Source organism: Natator depressus, chromosome 5 (genome assembly GCF_965152275.1).
Source record: "Natator depressus isolate rNatDep1 chromosome 5, rNatDep2.hap1, whole genome shotgun sequence".
NCBI classification, from domain to species: Eukaryota; Metazoa; Chordata; order Testudines; family Cheloniidae; genus Natator; species Natator depressus.
The window spans coordinates 17,941,463-17,966,434 of NC_134238.1; the positions used below are offsets into that span (position 1 = coordinate 17,941,463).

The 24,972-nt window shown below is 40.6% G+C and overlaps 1 protein-coding gene across 1 annotated transcript in view; it reads left to right on the forward strand.

The window, feature by feature from the left end:
- DCC (DCC netrin 1 receptor) overlaps nt 1-24,972 on the forward strand; it is a 954,381-nt gene that overhangs the window by 851,902 nt on the left and 77,507 nt on the right. Inside the window, exons 20-21 of the mRNA XM_074952368.1 lie at nt 231-425; nt 8,493-8,525. Of these exons, the coding sequence (XP_074808469.1) occupies nt 231-425; nt 8,493-8,525 (228 nt within the window). The remainder of the gene's footprint in view (nt 1-230; nt 426-8,492; nt 8,526-24,972) is intronic.

The following is a 24,972-nucleotide window of genomic DNA, read 5'->3' on the forward strand; positions in this document are numbered from 1 at the left end:
TAATTGTTAATCCTATGTTTTATATTGCAGTGAATACTGCAATTGATACTCTGATCTTGAAATAGGAAAATTATGCATTAATTCTTGTAACATTCATCAAAATAGATTTTAATGAAAGACCTGTCATTAATGTAGGTGAAATAAAAAACATTTATCTTGTCTGAAATTTGAATTTTAAATATAGAATGTAAAATGCACTATATGTACTAACCAAGACAATGTTTATGCAGCTTATATTCTGTTCTACACCTTGGACAAGAATGCTCCAATTGATGACTGGGTTATGGAGTCAATCAGTGGTGACCGACTTACTCATCAAATCATGGACCTCAACCTAGATACTGTGTATTACTTTAGAATCCAAGCTCGCAATGCCAAAGGAGTGGGACCGCTCTCTGACCCTATTCTCTTCCGGACTCTGAAAGGTTTGAATTTTTCTCTTAGATAGCTGGATATTAATGAGATATACAACATGCTCATGCTTCAATGCTTGCAGTTTACTTCAGTGACATTAGGAGTCAGTTATGCTAACACTAATACAAAAGTTTTAGAAGGCACTCTGAAACCGTTATTGAGAGACTGGAACTAGCGCCATAGTAGACAAAAATGAACGCCATAATAATGCAGCAGCTGTATTCACACGCATACCATTGGGTAAAAAAACTATGACATCATTCCATTTTCTCCCATGAACAAGGAAGCTAATTGCACATGATTGCAATTTCTTAGTGAGATACTGTGTCACCTTGGTATTTATTTTATCTCTGTTGGTGGCTGTAAAGAACTAGTAGTGACTCTCTCACATATCTAGAAAATAGGGATACAAAATTATGATTTCCTTCTTTTTAATTGATCAAACAAATGCAAAATAATTAAAGAACAGATCAACACTGTCTGAGGCACAGTCTAATTGGATACATATGGAATTTTCTCTCTTACTTGGAACAAACTATTTGTTGGCCTAAACAAGTCTGTGCCAGATATCTCTCTTGCTGGCCAGTATGGAGGAAAGGCAAGATGAGGGGGACCTTATCAATGGCTTGTGCCTCAGTGCGTGTTAATGGGGAGCAGTGCCTGTGCTTACTGGAACTCTGGACTGCAACCATGTTTGGCCCCATTGAAAGTGGAAGTGGAGAGATATCCACAAACGCAAAGATCTGTCACAATCTGCCCCTACATTATTAGCCATGAAAAGGTAGACTATATTACTGCGAGTGGCACAAAGGATACTGGCAGCAACTGTGTGCCTTATGTTTGAAACTGTCACTTATGTAGTTACATGACAGAATATAAAGTCTTCTTTTTTAAAAGGCAATTAATTAAGGAAACAAATAGAGTGACATAAGTTATGTGCCTATTTTAGGAAACTGGGGTCACATGTAGTAGAGCTGTAGCTTTTCGAGAGCAAAAATTCCAAAGCTTTTGAGTATAAAAAATAATGTCTTCACAGAAGGCTGCTTAAAATGAAGATGGGCCAGAGCTGAAAAGCTCTGATCAGAGGTTTCAGATCCAATTCCATTTGTGGGGAGTAAGAGGTCTGGATCCAATATTCTGCTTCAGGCCTATCTTTAATTTAAACATATATATGAAAATGACTGAACAAAAGGGCAATTCATATGCAATACTCTGTAGATCTACATACATCTTATCCTTGTTTTCCTTGTAGGAAAGAGGTATTATGCAAGTTCAGCCTTTAACAAATATTGGAACAGAAACGTCATTTTTCCTACTCCTGCTGCTTTTGAAGGAGGAAAGGGAGACTCCATTTTCAGTCAGTCCCTAGCATCGCAATGAATTGGCCAGTGCACTCAGCAGCATTGGCAGAGGGCTAGCCGTTATCTATGTGTATAAAGACCATGTTATCAAATATTCAGGCTAAGTGTGAAAACCCTCATATAACAGTTTTAGTGAATTAACAAGAGTCAGAAAAATGAAAAAAATGTATTAATTTGTTCAGAGCTTATCACAGTCTATCCAGATTTTCAGGATTTACTTGTCCGAGTCTGGTTTCACTCTGAATGAATTATTTGTAGGATCCTGATTATTCATTCTCAACTACCATGAAATGTGAATAGAAAGCACTTTGCAAGTGCTTAGTCTCTATCAACTTGAGGGGTGCCAAGTTAATTTCATGCTCCTAATTTGTGCCAAGTAAAAGAACTCTATTAGAGATAATTTAAAGTGAGTCAAAGAATCAAAATATAATAATGACAGAGTAATGAGACATCAAAAGATACAGAGACCCAGATATCTAACTAAACAAAAAGATTAATGGACTAGATATCACCTACTTCATAGTGTTTACACAAAGTACCGTAAAATTCATTTGGGAAATAAATTCTATATCAGAGAGCATCAAGAGATACCAAAAAGATAAATTTACACATTTGTTACATCTTGTAATAGTCTACAAGGACTATGTTTAATACCCTGACGTGAATATTTAATGTTATCCACCCTAAATATGTCATGTTCAATAATATTCAGCTGGTTTTTGACAAATCTGTCTCTACCTATAAGGCGAAAAGAGCTTCTGAAGGCTTGAGTGCATTCTGCATTATGCAGAAACGTTGGTTTCCTGACCTTAATGATTATTAACAGGAGATATGCATGTGACTTATGGTAATGAATGCTCTGTTGGCAAATATATGTTTTGATCACAAGATATTTTAAACCGCAAGGAACTAAGGAAGCATCAAAGATCTATAAAGTCACCCCTTATCTGATTTAAGATATTATAGCACACAAAGCTCTTTCAAGGAAACCACACCCATAGTCGGTTATAAAACTGCAGCTGAATTTTTTTTCTCCGTAACATGCCTTTAGTAACTAACTATGCAGTGACCTGTACAAGAACAGATACATTTTATTGTACATATCACTGCCACATGAGCAAAGTGCTTATGGTTTTTCCCCTTAGATCCATTGGTAACAAAATGTAATCCAAGGAGAGATCTTCAGCTGTTTTAAATTGTCATAACTCCAGCTGAGGATCAGCCTGCATGTTCTTTGGCTGGGTATGGTCATATTCACCATTTAAGACATAATTGCTCGGATACAGGCATTACCAGGTCGTTCTTATGTGCCTGGAGGAGATGAGGGTGTGACGTGATTATCTACCCCATAATTAATTACTGGGGAGTGCGTCCCTTTTTTGTTGTTATATACGTTGGACCAAAACCTGAATCACCTGATTCAGGTTTTATTTAGTTCTTATGCGAACAGGTTCCAGTTGATTTCATTAGATGTCCTGAAAAAATATAAAGAAAATTAGAAGTAAATCATATTTTTATATGTTGAAATATTAAACTGCATATTGACATGGATTCCTCTAGAAGTTAAAGATGCATGCAGTAACAAGTGGGAAAGCAGAACTTCAATCTCAATGTTCCACTAGATTTACTGTATGTAAATTAGTAACATTAAATGATACATTTCTGAAGCAAAGTAACTGGAATCTATTTAACAAGATAGGGAAGCAACTCCAGTCTGGAATTTACTTCTGACTGCCTTATGAAAAGGCTAGCTAAGAAAGTCTGAATGTAGTAGTGTCCAATCAGTAGGAGATCCCCTCATTCTTTCCAATTTTAACTTATTAATAACTTATGTTTTTCACCTGTAGCAGAAACTAATAAATCCCAGAACTGTACTTACCCCCTTTTCAACTGAAACATAATTTGATTCTAAATTTCAGCTTCAATTTAGAAACAAACCATAATTGTCTACTGAACTTTAAATGAAGCAAATAAAATAACAGTATTTGAACTGTTTATTAATGTCGCACACAAAAATAAACCAACATGCATAGATAACAATATGAAAATGTACATACTGCATTTTCTACAAATCTGTGTACGTGCAGTACATTTATAAGCTTTATTTCAAGGATGAATGAAATACATGGTCAGTTGTTTATAAAAAGGAGAGAGAGAGAATTATCTTGGCTTTTCAATTTTGTCAGATATTACTAATGCCATTGTACGAAGATAAGCAGGGAAAGTCTTTATTTGGGGACTTGCTGCAGGACATCAGGAATACATACTGCCGATGTCCCATTTTTCTTTGGCAAAGCTGATGTGGGGCAGCATTTCTAGCATTACAGTGCCCTCTAATGCTGTATTGGGGTGGTGGTTAAAAAACAAATCCTTGCTCCTAAGCTACAAAACGTGAACCTTTATGACCTGCCAGAGAAAAATGTTACCTACTGACCCACCACAGCAGTATTTCACAACACTGTAGATGTCACAGGTTACATCTCCTTAATAACTCGAAGAAGGCAGAAAAAGTTGAGGTCAGCTTTTAAATGTTATAAATAGTTGGAATGAAGTAACTGCAGTTGCAATCAAGGGTTTAATGTTTTTATAAATAAATTTGTTCTCCGGGGAAGGTCATAATCCCAGATATTACTCAGCAGGGAAACCCATTCTCCCCAAAAGATTTCTAGAAACTTTGAGGGAATATGTACAACTCTGTACATTTTTCTCTGTTAACATAGTTAAAATAATAGAGTGCATGATGATCATTCAGGGGTCTGTTTTCCATTTGCTGCACACATGGAACTTTCATAAGTACTGAGGGGAGTTACAATGATAACAGGTGCTGATGACATTGTTATCAGAAATAGACGCACTAATGTCATTGTGCTACATGTAAGTTGCCACCAGCTTGGGCCTTTATTGTTCATGGCAACATCTTGTAAGCTAAATCATGGGATAACATGGTGATCATAACATGAAGGTGGGTAACCAATTTATGTAGTGTTCTTCAAAAGGAGAATAGACCAGCCTCTAAAAACCACCCTATATTTATAGACTACTTACTCAGCTACTTAAACTCAGGTGTGTCAAACTCTTTTTTTTTTTAAATCTCCTGTAGCTTAAATTTCTCTTAAATTTTATTAACCAGAAAATTGGATAATTTTTCATAATCATAGCTATTTCTGAATCTGAAGGGAAAGTTAATACTCTCTATCATTTAATAAATTGCTGGGAGCTGCTAACCATTCAGAAGAGTTTTCAATGTGTCTGTTGAATTCTGAAGCCTTGTCTGATGCACTTCAAATCACACCATCATTTGTGTAATTATTATTCAAAAACGTGTAAATAATTTAAAACCTCTTTTGTAAAAAGCGGAAACAATAACATTATAATTCAGATCTAGCTTCCAATATGTAGGTGATTTGTATGTAATTATTCAAGGAACAAAAAGAAAAGGAGTACTTGTGGCACCTTAGAGACTAACCAATTTATTTGACCATAAGCTTTCGTGAGCTACAGCTCACTTCATCGGATGCATACTGTGGAAAGTATAGAAGATCTTTTTATACACACAAAGCATGAAAAAATGGGTGTTTTACCACTACAAAAGGTTTTCTCTCCCCCCACCCCACTCTCCTGTTGGTAATAGCTTATCTAAAGTGATCACTCTCCTTACAATGTGTATGATAATCAAGTTGGGCCATTTCCAGCACAAATCCAGGGTTTAACAAGAACGTCTGGGGGGTGGGGGGGGTAAGAAAAAACAAGGGGAAATAGGTTACCTTGCATAATGACTTAGCCACTCCCAGTCTCTATTCAAGCTATACTCTTAGCCCAGCAGAAGCAGCTGTCCTATCTCGGGGCCTCTCCTTCTGCCCCTCCACCCCCACGAACATGATAGAGTTCTGTGGTGACCTAGAATCCTATTTTCGACGTCTCCGACTCAAGGAATATTTCCAACACACCTCTGAACAACATACTAATCCACAGAGACCTCCCTACCAACACTACAAGAAGAAGGATTCTAGGTGGACTCCTCCTGAAGGTCGAGACAGCAGACTGGACTTCTACATAGAGTGCTTCCGCCGACATGCACGGCCTGAAATTGTGGAAAAGCAGCATCACTTGCCCCACAACCTCAGCCGTGCAGAACACAATGCCATCCACAGCCTCAGAAACAACTCTGACATCATAATCAAAAAGGCTGACAAAGGAGGTGCTGTTGTCATCATGAATAGGTCGGAATATGAACAAGAGGCTGCTCGGCAGCTCTCCAACACCACTTTCTACAAGCCATTACCCTCTGATCCCACTGAGAGTTACCAAAAGTAACTACAGCGTTTGCTCAAGAAACTCCCTGAAAAAGAAACTCCCTGAAAATCTGCACAGACACACCCCTGAAACCCCGACCTGGGATATTCTATCTACTACCCAAGATCCATAAACCTGGAAATCCTGGGCGCCCCATCATCTCAGGCATTGGCACCCTGACAGCAGGATTGTCTGGCTATGTAGACTCCCACCTCAGGCCCTACGCTACCAGCACTCCCAGCTACCTTCGAGACACAACTGACTTCCTGAGGGAACTACAATCCATCGGTGATCTTCCTGATAACACCATCCTGGCCACTATGGATGTAGAAGCCCTCTACACCAACATTCCACACAAAGATGGACTACAAGCCGTCAAGAACACTATCCCTGATAATGTCACGGCTAACCTGGTGGCTGAACTTTGTGACTTTGTCCTTAACCATAACTATTTTACATTTGGGGACAATGTATACCTTCAAATCAGCAGCACTGCTATGGGTACCCGCATGGCCCCACAGTATGCCAACATTTTTATGGCTGATTTAGAACAACGCTTCCTCAGCTCTCGTCCCCTAACGCCCCTACTCTACTTGCGCTATATTGATGACATCTTCATCATCTGGACCCATGGAAAAGAAGCACTTGAGGAATTCCACCATGATTTCAACAATTTCCATCCCACCATCAACCTCAGCCTGGTCCAGTCCACACAAGAGATCCACTTCCTGGACACTACAGTGCTAATAAACAATGGTCACATAAAGACCACCCTATACCGGAAACCTACTGACCGCTATTCCTACCTACATGCCTCCAGCTTTCACCCTGACCACACCACACGATCCATTGTCTACAGCCAAGCTCTGCGATACAACCGCATTTGCTCCAATCCCTCAGACAGAGACAAACACCTACAAGATCGCTGTCAAGCATTCTTACAACTACAATACCCACCTGCGGAAGTGAAGAAACAGATTGATAGAGCCAGAAGAGTTCCCAGAAGTCACCTAGTACAGGACAGGCCTAACAAAGAAAATAACAGAACGCCACTAGCCGTCACCTTCAGCCCCCAACTAAAACCCCTCCAACGCATTATTAAGGATCTACAACCTATCCTGAAGGATGACCCAACACTCTCACAAATCTTGGGAGACAGGCCAGTCCTTGCCTACAGACAGCCCCCCAACCTGAAGCGAATACTCACCAACAACCACATACCACACAACAGAACCACTAACCCAGGAACCTATCCTTGCAACAAAGCCCGTTGCCAACTGTGCCCACATATCTATTCAGGGGACACCATCACATGGCCTAATAACATCAGCCACACTATCAGAGGCTCGTTCACCTGCACATCTACCAATGTGATATATGTCATCATGTGCCAGCAATGCCCCTCTGCCATGTACATTGGTCAAACTGGACAGTCTCTACGTAAAAGAATAAATGGACACAAATCAGATCTCAAGAATTATAACATTCATAAACCAGTCGGAGAACACTTCAATCTCTCTGGTCACGCGATTACAGACATGAAAGTTGCGATATTACAACAAAAAAACTTCAAAACCAGACTCCAGTGAGAGACTGTTGAATTGGAATTCATTTGCAAATTGGATACAATTAACTTAGGCTTGAATAGAGACTGGGAGTGGCTAAGTCATTATGCAAGGTAACCTATTTCCCCTTGTTTTTTCCTACCCTCCCCCCAGACGTTCTTGTTAAACCCTGGATTTGTGCTGGAAATGGCCCACCTTGATTATCATACACATTGTAAGGAGAGTGATCACTTTAGATAAGCTATTACCAGCAGGAGAGTGGGGTGGGGGGAGAGAAAACCTTTTGTAGTGGTAAAACACCCATTTTTTCATGCTTTGTGTGTATAAAAAGATCTTCTATACTTTCCACAGTATGCATCTGATGAAGTGAGCTGTAGCTCATGAAAGCTTATGCTCAAATAAATTGGTTAGTCTCTAAGGTGCCACAAGTACTCCTTTTCTTTTTGCAAATACAGACTAACATGGCTGTTACTCTGAAACCATTCAAGGAACAGTCTCTCTCTCTCTCTCTCTCTCTCTTTTTCACTTCCAAGCTTAATTAAACTTCCCAGATGATACTTCTAAGTTCATAGACCAACAAGTTGAGGAAATATATATATTTTTACTGCTTTATTTTTTTAAGAACTTGTGACTACATTTGATGAGAAATACAGTGCGACTTGTACTTGTCCTGTCTGTTCTTCAGAATCTCTTTGAACAGGAAAAAGGTAAAATATCTCTCTTTGTCCCAGTCAATCTGCCAAAAGTGCAGGAGAGCAGCAACTTGATATGAAAACCTGCTAACAAAATTGTTGATTTGATATGTCAGCTTTCCTACTAGGAGCTGTCACAGTCTAATGATATTGTCTTTTTCTTGCAGTCGAACACCCTGACAAAATGGCTAATGACCAAGGTACAGTAGCCTCAATCTGTCACGTTTTCTCTTAGAATCAGTGCTGAATGTTAGGAACGATGTTACTCGTCACTTTGCATTCTGTTTTTCACCTGGGCTGCACACCTGATGAGGCAGGCACTGGCATGATAATTAATCTTGTTAATGAAGTTCTGCTTCGCAAAGGCTGCTGCTTTGATGGGGAAGATGTAAATTTTCTTGAGAGGAAATTGTTTTGTCTCTTTTCTGAAGGACCAATTAAAATGTCAAGCTTCTTTGTACGAAATAAATTTTTACTCTCTCTGCTGCATTTCTGAATAATTCACATTAAGTATAATTAAGTTCAGCATAATATTCAGACCGCTCTTGCACCCTTTCATGGGTTATAGATTAAAGTTCTGAAGTGTTGCAGTGAAAAATCATGAATCATTTTCTTTCTCAAGTCAGCAGCCCCTGTTTAATAAAAGCAAAGTTTAGTCAACTTTTCAAGGCATTATCATTGCTATGTTTACCAAGTATGAAATGTTGTCTAACTAGTCATTTTTCTTCTGCTGTTAACTTACTACAGTTTTTTTTATTATTTGTGTTGTCTGTTGCTTGGAAATTTTCATCTTCTTTTTACTCCAAACTGATTTATTGTCAACATCCGTTTCCAATGCAACTATAGCATCTTCCACATAAGTAATGTCATTCAAAACATTGAGAGGGGGAAATATTCACAATGATATCTGAAAAGTTTAAGGCTACGAAGTTTAAGAAGGTGATTTGAACTCCCAGTTCACACTAATTTCAATGGAAAGAAGGTATCCAAACCCCTTAGGTCTCTCTTCACTTGGAGAAAAGGTGCAGTCTTACCTTCTGTTAGCTAACTCGAGTTAACTAACATGACGTAAAATCCTAGTGAAGACAATGCAGTTTGTAGCTTTCACTTGTGTAAGCAGGTCACAGTAAAGCCTATGCTCTCCCATAGTCTTTACCTCAATTTGCTAGCACCTGTGAAAGCTATAAACTGTATCTTAAGTAGGATTTTACATCGTGTCAGTTACCACAAGGTAAGAACATACCTCCCACCCCAGTGAAGATGCGTCTTTAGACTGTTTTGAAAATCCACCCTAAGGTTTCAGGATTTCATTCTTTATCTTTGGGGACAGGGATCTCAACATTTATCTTTTTGAAACTTGACATTTGATTTCAACCAATGTTAGGTTTTTCACCAGAACAGACAAATTCCATGCTTTTACATGAAAAACCAATTTTATTTTGTTTTGGAAAATGTGAAAAATTGTGGGCTGCAAAATAGTTTCAAATTAACCCCCCACCCTTGCCTTTTTAAAATAATTGTTCTTTCCAAGCAGGCCTAACAAGCAATAAATAGGGCTGTCAAACAATTTAAAAAATAATTGCAATTAAGCATGAGATTTTAAAAAATTGTTGCTAATGAACACAATTTTAATGGCACCGTTAAACAATAAAATACAGGCAGTCCTCAGCTTACAACACAATTGGTTCCTGAAAATTGCGTTGTAAGTCAAAACATCGTAACTTGGAACTGCAATCCACTCCATTGCGGGACCGAGCGTCATTAAGTCAAAACCAGTTGTCATAAGTCGAACCAAGGTATCAATTCAGAAACATCTCATCGTAAGTCAAACGTTGTAAAGTTGAGGACTGCCTGTACCAATTTAAACGTATTATAAATATTTTTGGAAGTTTTTCCACATTTTCAGATATATTGATTTCAAATACAACACAGAATACAAAGTGTACAAGTGCTGTCTTTATTATTTTGGATTACAAATATGTTCACAGTAAAAAATATAAACAAAAGAAATAGTATTTTTCAGTTTACCTCATACAAATACTGTAGGGCAATCCCTTTATCATGAAAGTGCAACTTACCAATGTAGATTTTTTTGGTGACATAACTGCACTCAAAAACAAAACAATGTAAAACTTTACAGCCTACAAGTCAAAGCACAAAGAGGCATACGAATGTTTTAGCATATCTGGCACATAAATACCTTGCAACACCCTCTACAACAGTCCCATGTGAATGCTTGTTCTCACTCGCAGGTGACATTGTAGTTAAGAAGCGGGCGACATGATCTCCCATAAATGTAAACAAATTTGTTTGTTTGTGCGATTGGCTGAACAAGACGTAAGATTGAGTGGACTTGTATAAGGTGAATTGAAAAATACTATTTCTTTTGTTTATATTTTTTATGATGCAAATATTTGTAATAAAAATAATACTAAAAAGTGAGCACTGTACACTTTGTATTCTGTGTTGTAATTTAAAACAATATATTTGAAAATGTAGAAAAACATCCGGAAATATTTATTATACATTTAAACTGGTATTCTATTATTGTTTAACAGTGCAATTAAAATGGTAATTAATTGTAACTATTCTTTAATCTAGTTAATTTGTTTTGCATTAATTGCATACATTAACTGTGATTAATTGACAGCCCTAATACTAAAATTATCAGTACTGAGGAACAGTTAAGAATGATAAGTAGATAGGCTATGATTTTCAGTGGGGTCTAAACCACTTAGGCACTCTTCTTCTAATTAAAGACAATGTGAATTGGGCACATAACTCCATTAGATCTCTGCAAAAATCTCCGCATATTTCATTAGACTTGCCTTAGCTGATAAAACAAACGGGGCATCTTGATTTTCAGTAAGATCCCCAGCTGTTATAACTCCAGGACTGCCTGTTACAAAATGTTCCTTCTACCTTTGATGCCAGTTTACAAATGAGGCAATCAAGTAATCAGTCAATTCTGATCTTAATAGAAAATCGGGAGCGTAAAGAAGATGCCAATTTGCTCAGATACCTTGGGAATGATTTTAAATAAATGCAAATAGAGGGAAACTTGAGTTATCATTTTGGTAACAGTGCAGCTAACTTGCTACCCACATAATAAATTTGGATTATCAACTTGAAATCCAACAATATAACATAAAATAGGCTTGAAAACAAAAGGGTAGGGGGGTTTTAGTGATAACTGTTGCTCTTTAAAGCATTATGGTATGGTGCATTAATTCAAGTTAAATGTAAAATTGCATGTACATAACATAATATTGCACAATTTAATGTTTTGTGTCATGGCAAATTATTTGGAATGAAAAGGGAGAAATCAATGTATTTATTTCTGCCCCACTTGCTGTCACTTCAGATGGCAAATAACTAATCTAAGCCTCAGCCCTCCAACAGGCTCTGTACAGACAGGCACCTGCACCCATATGGAACCCCAGGAGGGCTCCATACTGGTGCTCATGTTTGCCTTCCTAGAGTTACTTAAAGGATGAGGGCTGTAGTTTTTCTGTGGGCATTGGGGTTATATTTCTGAATGTGTGGTGTACAAAATTGCTATAGCTTGGTTATCCAAGCCTGTCTTACCTCTAGTTCAGGATTCTTTTGTATTTGTCCCACAGCTACTGCCCATGAAAAAGGTGCATAATTTAAATATGAAGTCAGGATCAGCGGTGTTCTTGTTTCTTGTCTGCTGGCTTGTATCCATGTAGAAACCAGCAAAAATACAGGAACATTTATTGAATATTCTAGATACAGCATTGGCTATGCCCTTTTAAAAAATTAATAAGTAGGGGGGAAAAGTATAGTCTTCTCTTCATTTTCTCTAGACTTGCCCGAGTCCCTCTTGGAAAAAGATCAGAGCCTCAGCAGGGAGGCTGGTTGCACCCCCTTTGAAAAATGGTGCTGTAGTTTAATTCATGTGAGGAACTAAATAAGTGTGTCAGTTGAAGGTGGAACTAGCCTGTGTATCATATACGAATATACATTCCTTGTATCACCAAGAGATCTAATCACTTCTTTTTCCACTGTAATAAACGTGCATTTTACTACAGATTCAAATAGGGTCTTGAATACTGTGCAAATATAATACCAGGATATGAACAAGGCTATTTCAAGTTTGTTTATATAAATCTGCTAGGAAAATAGAAAAATAGCTCCATTTGCCCAGAACTACTGCTCAGCAAGGCTCAGTGCAGGTTTATGCTGAGAATGTACATGGTACTTTGATTCACTGATCAAAGAACAAGTGTAGTATCACGAGTAATGTTACAGTTAAGGTTTTGTCAGCACAAACATAATCCTTTTATCCTAGATAAATTAGAGGATTGGGCCAACAGAAATCTGATGAGGTTCAACAAAGACAAGTGCGGAGTCCTGCACTTAGGATGGAAGAATCCCATGCAGTGCTACAGACTAGGGACCGAACAGCTAGGCAGCAGTTCTGCAGAAAAGGACCTAGGGGTTACAGTGGACGAGAAGCTGGATATGAGTCAACAGTGTGCCCTTGTTGCCAAGAAGTTCTAACGGCATTTTGGGCTGTATAAGTAGGGGCATTGCCACAGATCGAGGAACGTGATCGTTCCCCTCTATTTGACGTTGGTGTGTCCAGTTTTGGGCCCCACACTACAAGAAGGATGTGGAAAAATTGGAAAGAGTCCAGCGGAGGGCAACAAAAATGATTAGGGGACTGGAACACATGACTTATGAGGAGAGGCTGAGGGAACTGGGATTATTTAGTCTTCAGAAGAGAAGAATGAGGGGAGATTTGATAGCTGCTTTCAACTACCTGAAAGGGGGGTCCAAAGAGGATGGATCTAGACGGTTCTCAGTGGTAGCAGATGACAGAACAAGGAGTAATGGTGTCAAGTTGCAGTGCGGGAGGTTTAGGTTGGATATTAGGAAAAAATTCTTCACTAAGAGGGTGGTGAAGCACTGGAATGCATTACCTAGGGAGGTGGTGGAATCTCCTTCCTTTGAGGTTTTTAAGGTCAGGCTTGACAAAGCCCTGGCTGGGATGATTTAGTTGGGGATTGGTCCTGCTTTGAGCAGGGGGTTGGACTAGATGACCTCCTAGGTCCCTTCCAACGTTGATATTCTATGATTCTTTTGAACTGAAAGTGAGAAAGCAGGACTTTCTGTCCTATTATAGGCACTAAACATAGTTGTAACTGAAGATAACTTATAGAGAGAGCTCATTTCGAAGAGCCATATATAATACACATAGAAGTTGATATAGAAAAGTATATCAATACTGTAAAAACAACAGGATGGATACATAGCACAGCAAGGCTGGCGGATAGGTGTAGTAGGAGCTCAAGTTTTCAGTCAGAATAAGATAGGGGTGTTTTGTCTTTTCTCCATATTGAGACTCTGAGATCCTCATGCAGGGAGCTCTATATCTTACCTAGTGTCAGGCTCACTGTCAAGCAGTTAAAATTAGGCACTTAAACTGACAGTGACATGGGAGTTGTGGGTGCTGACCTGCATGTTTAGGTGCATGCAAATTTGAAGATTAGGCCTAAGTGACTTGCTGGGGCGGGGCTGTTGTCTCTCTCTGAGCCGAATTTAGAATTGAGATGCTCCTGGTCCCCATTCTCATGCTCGTGTCACTAAACTGTATCTTTCTTCTGACTTCCATTTTCAAGCACAGTCCATCAACCCCATATAGAAATCATGTTCATGGTGTTCTTCCACTACATCATCACCAATCACTTCCTGTAGGGGATTCTCTCCACCAAAGTATCCCATAAATTAAATATAGTCTAAAACACAGTCCCAGAGCTATGCCAGTCATCCTGCTGGATGTGTTGTTGGTGAACTGTACCATGGCAATCTGTATTGTGTCAAATAGAATGGAAAGACACCTTGAATATTACCAGTGGTACTGGCAGGCACAAATTTATTCTTAAAAAATCAAAACACATTTTAAATGTATCAGGTTTAATTGTCTTATGAAAGTTACACTCCTTCAGACCATAGTTAATCACCATTATGACACAAGAGTTAAAATTAAGGAAATAAATAAATACAAAAAGAACCTGAGGATGTCTCATGGAGTACTGAGATGCAGACTCTTGCATGTAGGCCATAAATTGAAAGTCAGTGTCAGCAACTACAAAAGTGTTATCACTGGATTGCTCTTTGGTTAAATGAGTTAGTGGTCTCAGCTCAGTTACTAGAGTACAGATTTCCGCAATCTTGTTTTCAATCCCAGAAGGGAGACCAAGGATTGACAACTGAAAAACTCTGAATCATATAGCTGGTCAGGGTTTTTACAGACCCTGCCCATACTGGAACTGTCCTGCGTAGGTCTTTCAATGCTCTCAATCCAGCAACTTTCATGAACACAAAATTAATTTTAAAAGTAACTTAAAGGCTAAAATACTGTCCCTAGAACAATCTGAGGAATGTTTGTGATATATGTGATTAAATAAACTCTGAATAAAATTTGATTTGGTTGGGTATAGATTTCAGAAAGTGTTTTATATCTACTATATTCTGAGATTCAGGTGTAACCAATACATTCAGGGGGTTAAGTTAATATTGAGATTTCAGACATAGTCTATGAATACCCTAGTTTGTTTTGATTTGGAGTTTGTTTAGGGAGTTTTTTGACTGGGCCACATTATTGATACATTATAAATGTAGTTTGTTGTTTTAACAGACATTAGGATATTCTGAGCTAACGTTCCGTGTTATGAAACATTCTGGTATTACCTATACACAAATATGTTTCCAGAGTAGCTCTAACATACCATTTTGAGTTATTTATGACTGTGTTATGTAAAAACCAGGCTTTAATTTCCCATCCATCTATGATATCTCACTTAGGGGTAATAGTAAGACTTTTGCACCTTTTGGACCACGCAGAAACAGCACATTTCTGTGGACTACTTAGTATTGTATGTCATTAAGGACCCCATCTTATGGTATGTAATGTGCATTGGATCAGGTCCTAAATCAGTAAAGAGGTACGTTAAAGTCATCTAATAAATTTCTCAAGCATATGAGCCAAATCCTGAGGTTCTTACTCAGTTTTCACACAATTCTTACACAAACTACTGTTTGTCCTGGTCCCACTGAAGTCAAGATAATTTTGACATTGGCTTCAGTGGAGATAAGTAAGCACCAAGTAAAACCTTAGTAAGGATCTCAGGATTTGGCCCAGTAGAAGCACACACCAAGATAAAATCCAATTAGAAGCTGAGTTTTGATTATAAGGTGATAAGCACCCTAGACATACCTAAGAGAGTGTTGGATCAGGCCCTTAGGGTGTATTCCATCACATCTGTCCTTCTCATAGAATAACAGAATTAACCCTATTAGGGCATCTGCTTCATTCTACTGTTAGTGCAGGATTGTTCCCGCCAACATAATCTCCAGTGTCTCTCCCACAGAGTTTTCCACTTTGGAATCTAGAAAGACTCTCATGCCTATAATGAGACCTGTTTGCTCCCCAGGTTCCAAAGCAGCTACTGAGAAATGTGCCCATGCATTATTTTTTCCTTCAATTTTCTGCCTGTGCTCCCTCCCATTTCTTTTGCTGCAGCTGTTTCATTAACCCCCTGCCTATCCGTCCACTAGGTTTGGATGGAGCAAAGAAAGAGATTTACAGGAAAAAGGAGACAGAGGGAGGATGAGAAACTCACATGGCTCAGCAGGAACTAACCATGACCCTTAATGACAGCTATGTCATCACAGCATGCTCTAATAACATGAGAGCTGCATGCAGTGAAGTAGGTGGGAGCATTGGTGGTGTCAAAGCCACTCTGCTAGTTCAGCCTAGGCAACTAACTTCTGCTGTCAGCTGCTCAGTATCTAAAAGGTCAAAAGAGCAAGCTAGGAAAAGAGGCAAGAGCACAAGGCAGGCACTTGTCAACAAAGAAGAAGGGAAAAGAAGCACAGCAGATGAAGAAAACAAATAAGAGCACAGTGAACTGCTTAAAAGCAGGGCCGGCTCCAGGCACCAGCGTTCCAAGCAGGTGCTTGGGGCAGCAGTCAGAAAGGGGCAGCAGAGTTTCTGTGGCGGCTACAATTCGGCGGCAACTTCTTCTCTCTGTCCTGCCATCCGCGGCGGCATTTCGGCCGCGACAGGTTTCTCCACTGCTTAGGGCGGCAAAAACGATAGAGCCGGCCCTGCTTAAAAGCACTCTTATGTGAAGGAGAAGAAGAGGCAGACAGGCATTTTGAGTAGAATTATATCACATATTTATGCAGCTCACGTTCACCAAAATAATCCTAAAATTTTTTTGTGAAAGGTATAGTATAGTAATCATCTCAGGCACCAACAAAATGCAGCCAGTTCTGGGGTGGATTACAGAAACTGTCTAACCGCATGGAACAATGCTATTTAACAAATTGTCAGGATATAAAGAAAACTCTATACAATCAAAATAGCCTAGATTCATTTGAACTGACTCTCCAGATGTACTCAAAAATTAGCACTTCCGCTGAAGTGACAGATCAAATTTTTCCCAATTTTGCAAAGTCAATAATAATAGCCCTTGCAGCTAATTCTATCATGTTTGTGAGTGGCAGCTGTTTCACTGAGTGAATACTGTGCTTGATCTTAATAAAGTTTCATCCTAGTTCTGTTTGTATGAAAATGGAAGCAATGTGTAACTTGTAAAATCTCAGCCAGAATAATTCTCAAAATGAGCTAGAATTTCTCAAAATTATGGAAATTAAATCATTGTATAATATTAACACTTTTGCACCTTTTGGGACAGCATATATTGGGCCACCCAGAAATAGCACATTTCTTATGACTACTTAGGCCTGGTCTACACTACAAATGTAGGTGGATGGAAGCTGCCTGAAGTCAACTTAATAAAGTATGCATCTACACAACCAGGTCCGTTCCACCAACCTAACTCATCTGTAATGTCAACTTAATAACTCCACCTCCATGTCGACTTAATAACTCCACCTCCATAGCATTTAATTCAATATTGATGGGTCGACAGAAAGGCGGTATAGACACATAGTTGCATAATTCAACTGAAATAGCCTCCAGGAGATATCCCATAATGCTGCACTGTGAATGCTCTGGAGATCATTTTCAACTCCACTGCACAGCAGCCAGGTACACAGAAAACAGCCCCATTCCAGTGAAAGCCCCCCAGAAAAAAATGGTTGTTTGCTGTTGATAGCAGAAGGGAGACGGAGGGAGGAAATTGCATCATGGGAAGCCCAAGCCATGTTCCCATTTCCCCCTGCGACAATGTTTTGGTCCCATGAAGCACTGCAAGACCTTCCCAAAACCCCCTGCAGCTAGTTGCACTGTGGGATAGCTACCCATGATGCACTGCTCTGTGCATTGACGCAAGTGCTGCTAGTGAGGATGCACTCCACCAACACAATAAGAGTGGTGTGGACACAAACGATCTACTTAATTACTGTGGAGACCTGATGTCGACTTACATTAAGTCGACTTACCTTTGTAGTGTAGACATGCTCTTAGTATAGTATGTCATTCAGCACTGAGGATCACTTCTTATGGTAGGGAGAGTTGGGGGCATCTGAGACTTGTAATTAATTGATTTACTAAAGCTTTGCCCTCTGATTCTCTTTGTATTTGAAGTTGTTTTTTAACAGATTAGAATAATACCCTTTTTCATTTGCAGTGAGAATCTTTTTCAAGGTCATGCTGCAAATCAGGGATGGAGCCATGACTTTCACTTAGAAGCTGGGTCTCGAGTCCTGTGTACAGAACAAAGTGTCGTCCCATCTTTATGACTGAACTTTAAAATTCCCATTTCCTTCAGAAAGACAATTGCTTTAAAAACATCAGGAACTCAATGTTATTCCAGGGTAGGAAATGTGATTCAGAACAGGTGGAATTGTAATACTACAGCACTGTATTTGGCATCTTTAAGAGCTAATCTTGATTTATTAGCAAAAATGTCCACTCATTGGATCTAAGGGACTGAGGGTCAGATTTTTAAAGATGCAGATAGGTGCCTAGTGAGATTTTCAAAAACTTTCTTATTTTCAAAAGACTTCTCACTGTGAGTTATGTGCCTAGGCACATTTAAAAATTCCATTTGACATCAATCTGTATCTTTAGGCACTTAAATACCTTTAAAAATCCATCCCTGAATGTCCTGGAATAGGGAGTCCCCCTTGCTCTTTGCAGAGGTTAGAGGTACACAGAGATTTAAGGAAATGTACACTGAGTGTGAAATTTTCAAAAGTGCCTAAGTCAGTGAGAAGCCAAAATCTAGTTTGCAAATGTACCCAAATCCCTTAGGAGCCTTCATGCCATGGGTTAGGTGCATTTGGAAATGGGATTTAGGTTCCCCTTATTTACTTTGAATGTGTGAGATTTATAGGCCTGCTCAAGTTCCAAGGCAATAACTGTCAATATGAAGGTAAAAGTAAAATTATAGACCAGGTCATATGAGAAGGAATTTTTGTCAGAGGCACAAAGTACATATGAAAGAGGATCCGAGGTGTGTAGATACTTTCAAACAGCTTGTTAGAGTTGCTGAGTAACAAAGTCTTGTTGAAGTCTAAATAGTTTCTCTTTAAGATTTTTTTTTTAAATAAGTGAACAGTGGGTGATGAAGAGGTTGGTTTATTTTGTTTTATCCTATCCCAGTTTTCATATGATAAGCTCATATCAAGTTCTTCATTCCATATTTTCTCTGGATAGGAGCAGATTAGTATATAGGTAGGTAATGAAAAAATAGTAGCAGTTACATGCAGAATTAAGGTTGGTTCCAAATTTGGCAATCATGTCTTCTCAGGTGACAAGCTGATTCTTATGTGTGGACTTAGGTAAGTTTTATCATTGATTTGTAATGTTCGGTCAAAGGGAACATGTGAGTTTTTGAGTTGATAGTTTCCTTATCCTGGGGGAAGTTCAGTAGATTTTTTTTCTTCAAATATATAATCTATGCAATGACTCCTTTGAGCTTTCCAGAGTTGGTTAGGTTCAATTTGCCAGTACAGACTGCTGTGTTATTTCAAATTAAAATTGTGTTGTGTGTTGACGAGAAGTCAGATTTTCATATAACATTACCCTTTTGGTGGTAGCCCATGAGTTAGAGATTTACAGGGGCATGTATAAAATGTACTACCATTAGGAATAATTTCACGATGTACAAGTCCAATGGAGTGCCATCTGCCTTATCTATAGTTTATAAACCTCGAAAAAACAATGGACCAGAAGAACTATGCCAATTTACACCTGCTGAGTATCTGATCTAACAAGCATATCTGGCAGGATGTAAAGAAGTTCTCCTCAGATGGGTCTAGCATCAGAAGCACTGCTGGAAGATCACTCAAGACTGAAAACCAAGACTCATGTCTCAAAACCCTGGAGAAAATGGTGGCCTTCGTCATTCTGAGGGCATTCAGCAAGGCATCCAAACAGATCCCTGTGAATTCAAAGGATTTTGACTTTTCTGGATAGGGAATGAATGCATTACACGTGGCTGTGTACCTAACCACTTTACACCTCAGTGGTTTTGAGCTCATGAATAAACAGAGCACTAATTGTTTTAGCTTTCAGGGAAATAGGGTTTTTAAGGCAGGCTAGTCATGCTGAGAACTTAACTTTCTGTCATTCAACCTTTGCCATGTTTGGATTACAGTGGGCATGTTGCGGTTTGGCTATTTGAAGCATAAACCATCCAGTGTTCAATATCATTAATCTGAAAACTATAAACCATCTCATTGTTCTGCTTACTGCTTCCTCTCTGCCAGTATGAAAACAACTGCAAATACATCTGTAGCCTGATGTCAGCCTAGAGACAGCAACCTGCTCCCATACTGTGACAGCAGAAGGCAGCTAACTCTCCTCTTTACCTTTTGCGGAAGCTTCTGTTAGCTCCAGGCTTTTGGTATTATACCCTAAGTCTCTCTTGGAAGCTGTGAACATAGCAGAGATAAATAAGATGAGTAATTCATGAGCATCTCAAACAGCTGCTTTCTAAACAAATTTATTTATTTGTTTACGGTTTACATATTCACCAAGCAAAGCAATAATGTTGCTAGTGGCTAAGTGGGGCTCTTGGAGCCCACCGCTGGATTTGGCGAGCAGACAGTCCTCCACAATGTATATCATTGTTAGATCTGCACCACAGCTGCAGCTTGGATTGTCTCAAAGACCCCCAACGGTGCTGGTTGGCTGCACAAAGGCCTTGTCCAGTCCAGAATCGGTAAAGAAGGGCCCACTGATGACCTGGCAGTTCAAAGCCGGGCGAGCAGACAGTAGGGTCTGTGATAAGGAACTGACTGCTGGTTGAAGTTAAGCACCAGTCTTCCCACCACAGGGCTCTGCTGTCACATCCTAGCATGGCAACCTCAACCACAATAGGTGTCGTGATGAAAGAGATGTAGCTGGTGGACTAAAAAGGTCATTAAACAAGGGCAAGCTTGGGTTGGCACATAGCTTCTCAAGCAACTTGCCAGCTGCAATCTCCCTCATTATGTAAGGGTGAGCAGTGTGGCTCAGAACTAGGAGCCATAGAAGCATAGGCCATGCGTGGGGGGAGTATGCAGGGTCAAATGCCCCTCAAGAGTTCTGCTTAGACAACCGGGGGGAGAAGGGTTCTGTCCTTCTCCCGCCATGCCTTCCCCCCAGCACGTTTGGCCCCATCCCTGGCAGCCAGGTCCGGGCAGGGAGTGGAGGCAGTGGGACGAGCCACTTCTCATGCCGGCCACTCGGGTCACTGCTCTGTGCAGCACTGCTGCTGCCTGCGAGAGTCTGGCTGGGGCAGTGGCAGTGGTGGCTGGGCTGTCTCTCAGGCAGCTGCTACACTGCACAGAGCAGTGACCCTGAGCAGCCTCCTTCAGCCAGCGTGAGAAGTGACTCTGTCCCACCACCTCTGCTCCCCACCCAGGCCCAGCTGCCAGGGAGAGTGGCTGAATATGCCACGAGGAGGCACAGTGGGAGAAGGACAGAGCCTCTCCCCACACAGGTAACTTTGGTGAGGTGGGGAGAGCACAGTGGCCCCAGGCTGGGCTCAGGGCTGGGGGGTCCCTGGGCACAGGAGACACATGGGGCGGTCATGTGTCCTCCCCTTTAGATTGTGCCCCACCAGTATTAGGATGCACAAGTCATCTATGCATGGAAGATGAGTCAGTCGGAGAGTTCCTAGTATGATGCACGTTGTTGAGTTGAGTTGTAAGTCAGCAAATTTGTGCTGTGATGTGTGCTGACTGACTCCAAACTGGTGCACGGTACTCTGCTATTGAATACAAGATAGCAAGGGCTGAGGTCCTTAGGGATGGAGCATTTGTGCCCCGTAAAGAACCTGCCAGTTTGCTGAAAAGGTTGTTGCATGTTTTGACCTTCACTGCTATCTTCCTCAGGTGGCTTTTGTATGTCAGTGTTCGGTCAAGGGTCACACCTAAGTAAACTGGGTATGCTTCATGCTTCAGCCTCTGGCCATTTATTATGATGTTTAGTTCCGTCTTAGAGTTGGCGTAGTGGAGGTGGAATGTGCCAGAGATTGTCTTGCTGGTGCTAGGCTGAAGGCACCATATCTTCAAGCTTTGCAGCTTCGTTACTCAGGGTCTTCTCCAGCTCAGAGAAAGTTGGAGCCTGTAGCCCTCAGCAGATGTCTTCTGCATAGATGAACTTCCATGACTGGGTTGGTGGCAGGTCATTGATGTATATATTGAAAAAGGTTGGGGCTAGAACAGATCCCTGGGGCAACCCGTTCATCTTTTTTTCCAAGCACTTGTTTGCTCACCTACATGCACCTTGAACCGTCTGTCTTGGAGTAGCAGTTCGATGACATCAGTGACCCATGGTGGAAGGATTCTTAATATTTTAACAAGAAGACCCGTGGGCCATACCACATCATATGCTGCAGTGAGGTCAAAGAAAATAGTGCCTGTTTTCAGGTTTCTTTGAAAACCATTTTGGATTCATGTGGTTAGCACAAGTACTTGGTCGCATGTGCTTTGATCCTGTTGAAAGTCTCCTTCCTTGCCATTCAAAGTGTTCTCCACCTCTCATGTTATTCGCTGTAAAATTAGGTGCTCTAAAATCTTGAGACACAGAAAGCAGCAATATCAGGTGGCGCTGCCTGGTTTGGGTCTTTACCAGGTGCTGGGAGGCCGATGACTTTTGATATGCACAAGATTTTCGGCAGCATGTCTGATTATTTCTAAACAAATAATGCTGTGGGTTGAAATACTCTGTTTCTGTATGTATAATAAGCAAGGAGATTAAGGAAAACAGAAATTAAAATGCCATGTTTGTTTGTGGAACATCTCCCCACCACCCAAGTCAGCAGGGATTCAGTTATATGGCTAATATTATGAAGCAGCCAATAGAAAGTCATCCTTAATGGGAGAGACATTGAAAGCTTTGCTAATGAGCAATGCATAGCTAGCATTCTTGGGAAAGAAGCTAAAAAGATATAACTGAATATTGGTTTTAATTTTTGCTTTGCTGAGACACTACAATGTTTGAAACTGAAAGTTGAGCAAATCTAGAGGTGATATAGCTAATGTAGTCAAGGGATAACTTCATCTCTACTCAAAACTCCAGTTTCCTGCCCGGAAATATATCAGGATCTAATTGGCTGAAGGAAAACAAACTTAAGACCCTGTGAATATTCTCCCCTGTGGCCTCTCTCCTCCCTCACTTCCTGGGTACTCTTAGAATCATAGAATCATAGAATATCAGGGTTGGAAGGGACCTCAGGAGGTCATCTAGTCCAACCCCCTGCTCAAAGCAGGACCAATCCCCAATTAAATCATCCCAGCCAGGGCTTTGTCAAGCCTGACCTTAAAAACTTCTAAGGAAGGAGATTCTACCACCTCCCTAGGTAACGCATTCCAGTGTTTCACCACCCTCCTAGTGAAAAAGTTTTTCCTAATATCCAACCTAAACCTCCCCCACTGCAACTTGAGACCATTACTCCTTGTCCTGTCATCTTCTACCACTGAGAATAGTCTAGAACCATCCTCTTTGGAACCACCTCTCAGGTAGTTGAAAGCAGCTATCAAATCCCCCCTCATTCTTCTCTTCCGCAGGCTAAACAATCCCAGTTCCCTCAGCCTCTTCTCATAAGTCATGTGTTCCAGACCCCTAATCATTTTGTTGCCCTTCGCTGGACTCTCTCCAATTTATCCACATCCTTCTTGTAGTGTGGGGCCCAAAACTGGACACAGTACTCCAGATGAGGCCTCACCAATGTCGAATAGAGGGGAACGATCACGTCCCTCGATCTGCTGGCTATGCCCCTACTTATACATCCCAAAATGCCATTGGCCTTCTTGGCAACAAGGGCACACTGCTGACTCACATCCAGCTTCTCGTCCACTGTAACCCCTAGGTCCTTTTCCGCAGAACTGCTGCCTAGCCATTCGGTCCCTAGTCTGTAGCTGTGCATTGGATTCTTCCATCCTAAGTGCAGGACCCTGCACTTATCCTTATTGAACCTCATCAGGTTTCTTTTGGCCCAATCCTCCAATCTGTCTAGGTCCCTCTGTATCCTATCTCTGCCCTCCAGCGTATCTACCACTCCTCCCAGTTTAGTATCATCCGCAAATTTGCTAAGAGTGCAATCTACACCATCCTCCAGATCATTTATGAAGATATTGAACAAAACCGTCCCCAGGACCGACTCCTGGGGCACTCCACTTGACACCGGCTGCCAACTAGACATGGAGCCATTGATCACTACCCGTTGAGCTCGACAATCTAGCCAGCTTTCTACCCACCTTATAGTACATTCATCCAGCCCATACTTCTTTAACTTGCTGACAAGAATACTGTGGGAGACCATGTCAAAAGCTTTGCTAAAGTCAAGAAACAATACATCCACTGCTTTCACAGATTCCATAGAATCAGTAATCTCATCATAGAAGGCGATTAGATTAGTCAGGCATGACCTTCCCTTGGTGAATCCATGCTGACTGTTCCTGATCACTTTCCTCTTGTGTAAGTGCTTCAGGATTGATTCCTTGAGGACCTGCTCCATGATTTTTCCGGGGACTGAGGTGAGGCTGACCGGCCTGTAGTTCCCAGGATCCTCCTCCTTCCCTTTTTTAAAGATTGGCACTACATTAGCCTTTTTCCAGTCATCTGGGACTTCCCCCGTTCGCCACGAGTTTTCAAAGATAATGGCCAATGGCTCTGCAATCACATCCGCCAATTCCTTTAGCACTCTCGGATGCAACTCGTCCGGCCCCATGGACTTGTGCACGTCCAGCTTTTCTAAATAGTCCCTAACCACCTCTTTCTCCACAGAGGGCTGGCCATCTACTCCCCATGTTGCGATGCCCAGTGCAGCAGTCTGGGAGCTGTCCTTGTTAGTGAAGACAGAGGCAAAAAAAGCATTAAGCACATTAGCTTTTTCCACATCCTCTGTCACTAGGTTGCCTCCCTCATTCAGTAAGGGGCCCACACTTTCCTTGGCTTTCTTCTTGTTGCCAACATACCTGAAGAAACCCTTCTTGTTACTCTTGACATCTCTTGCTAGCTGCAGCTCCAGGTGCGATTTGGCCCTCCTGATTTCATTCCTACATGCCCGAGCAATATTTTTATACTCTTCCCTGGTCATATGTCCAACCTTCCACTTCTTGTAAGCTTCTTTTTTATGTTTAAGATCCGCTAGGATTTCACCATTAAGCCAAGCTGGTCGCATGCCATATTTACTATTCTTTCGACTCATC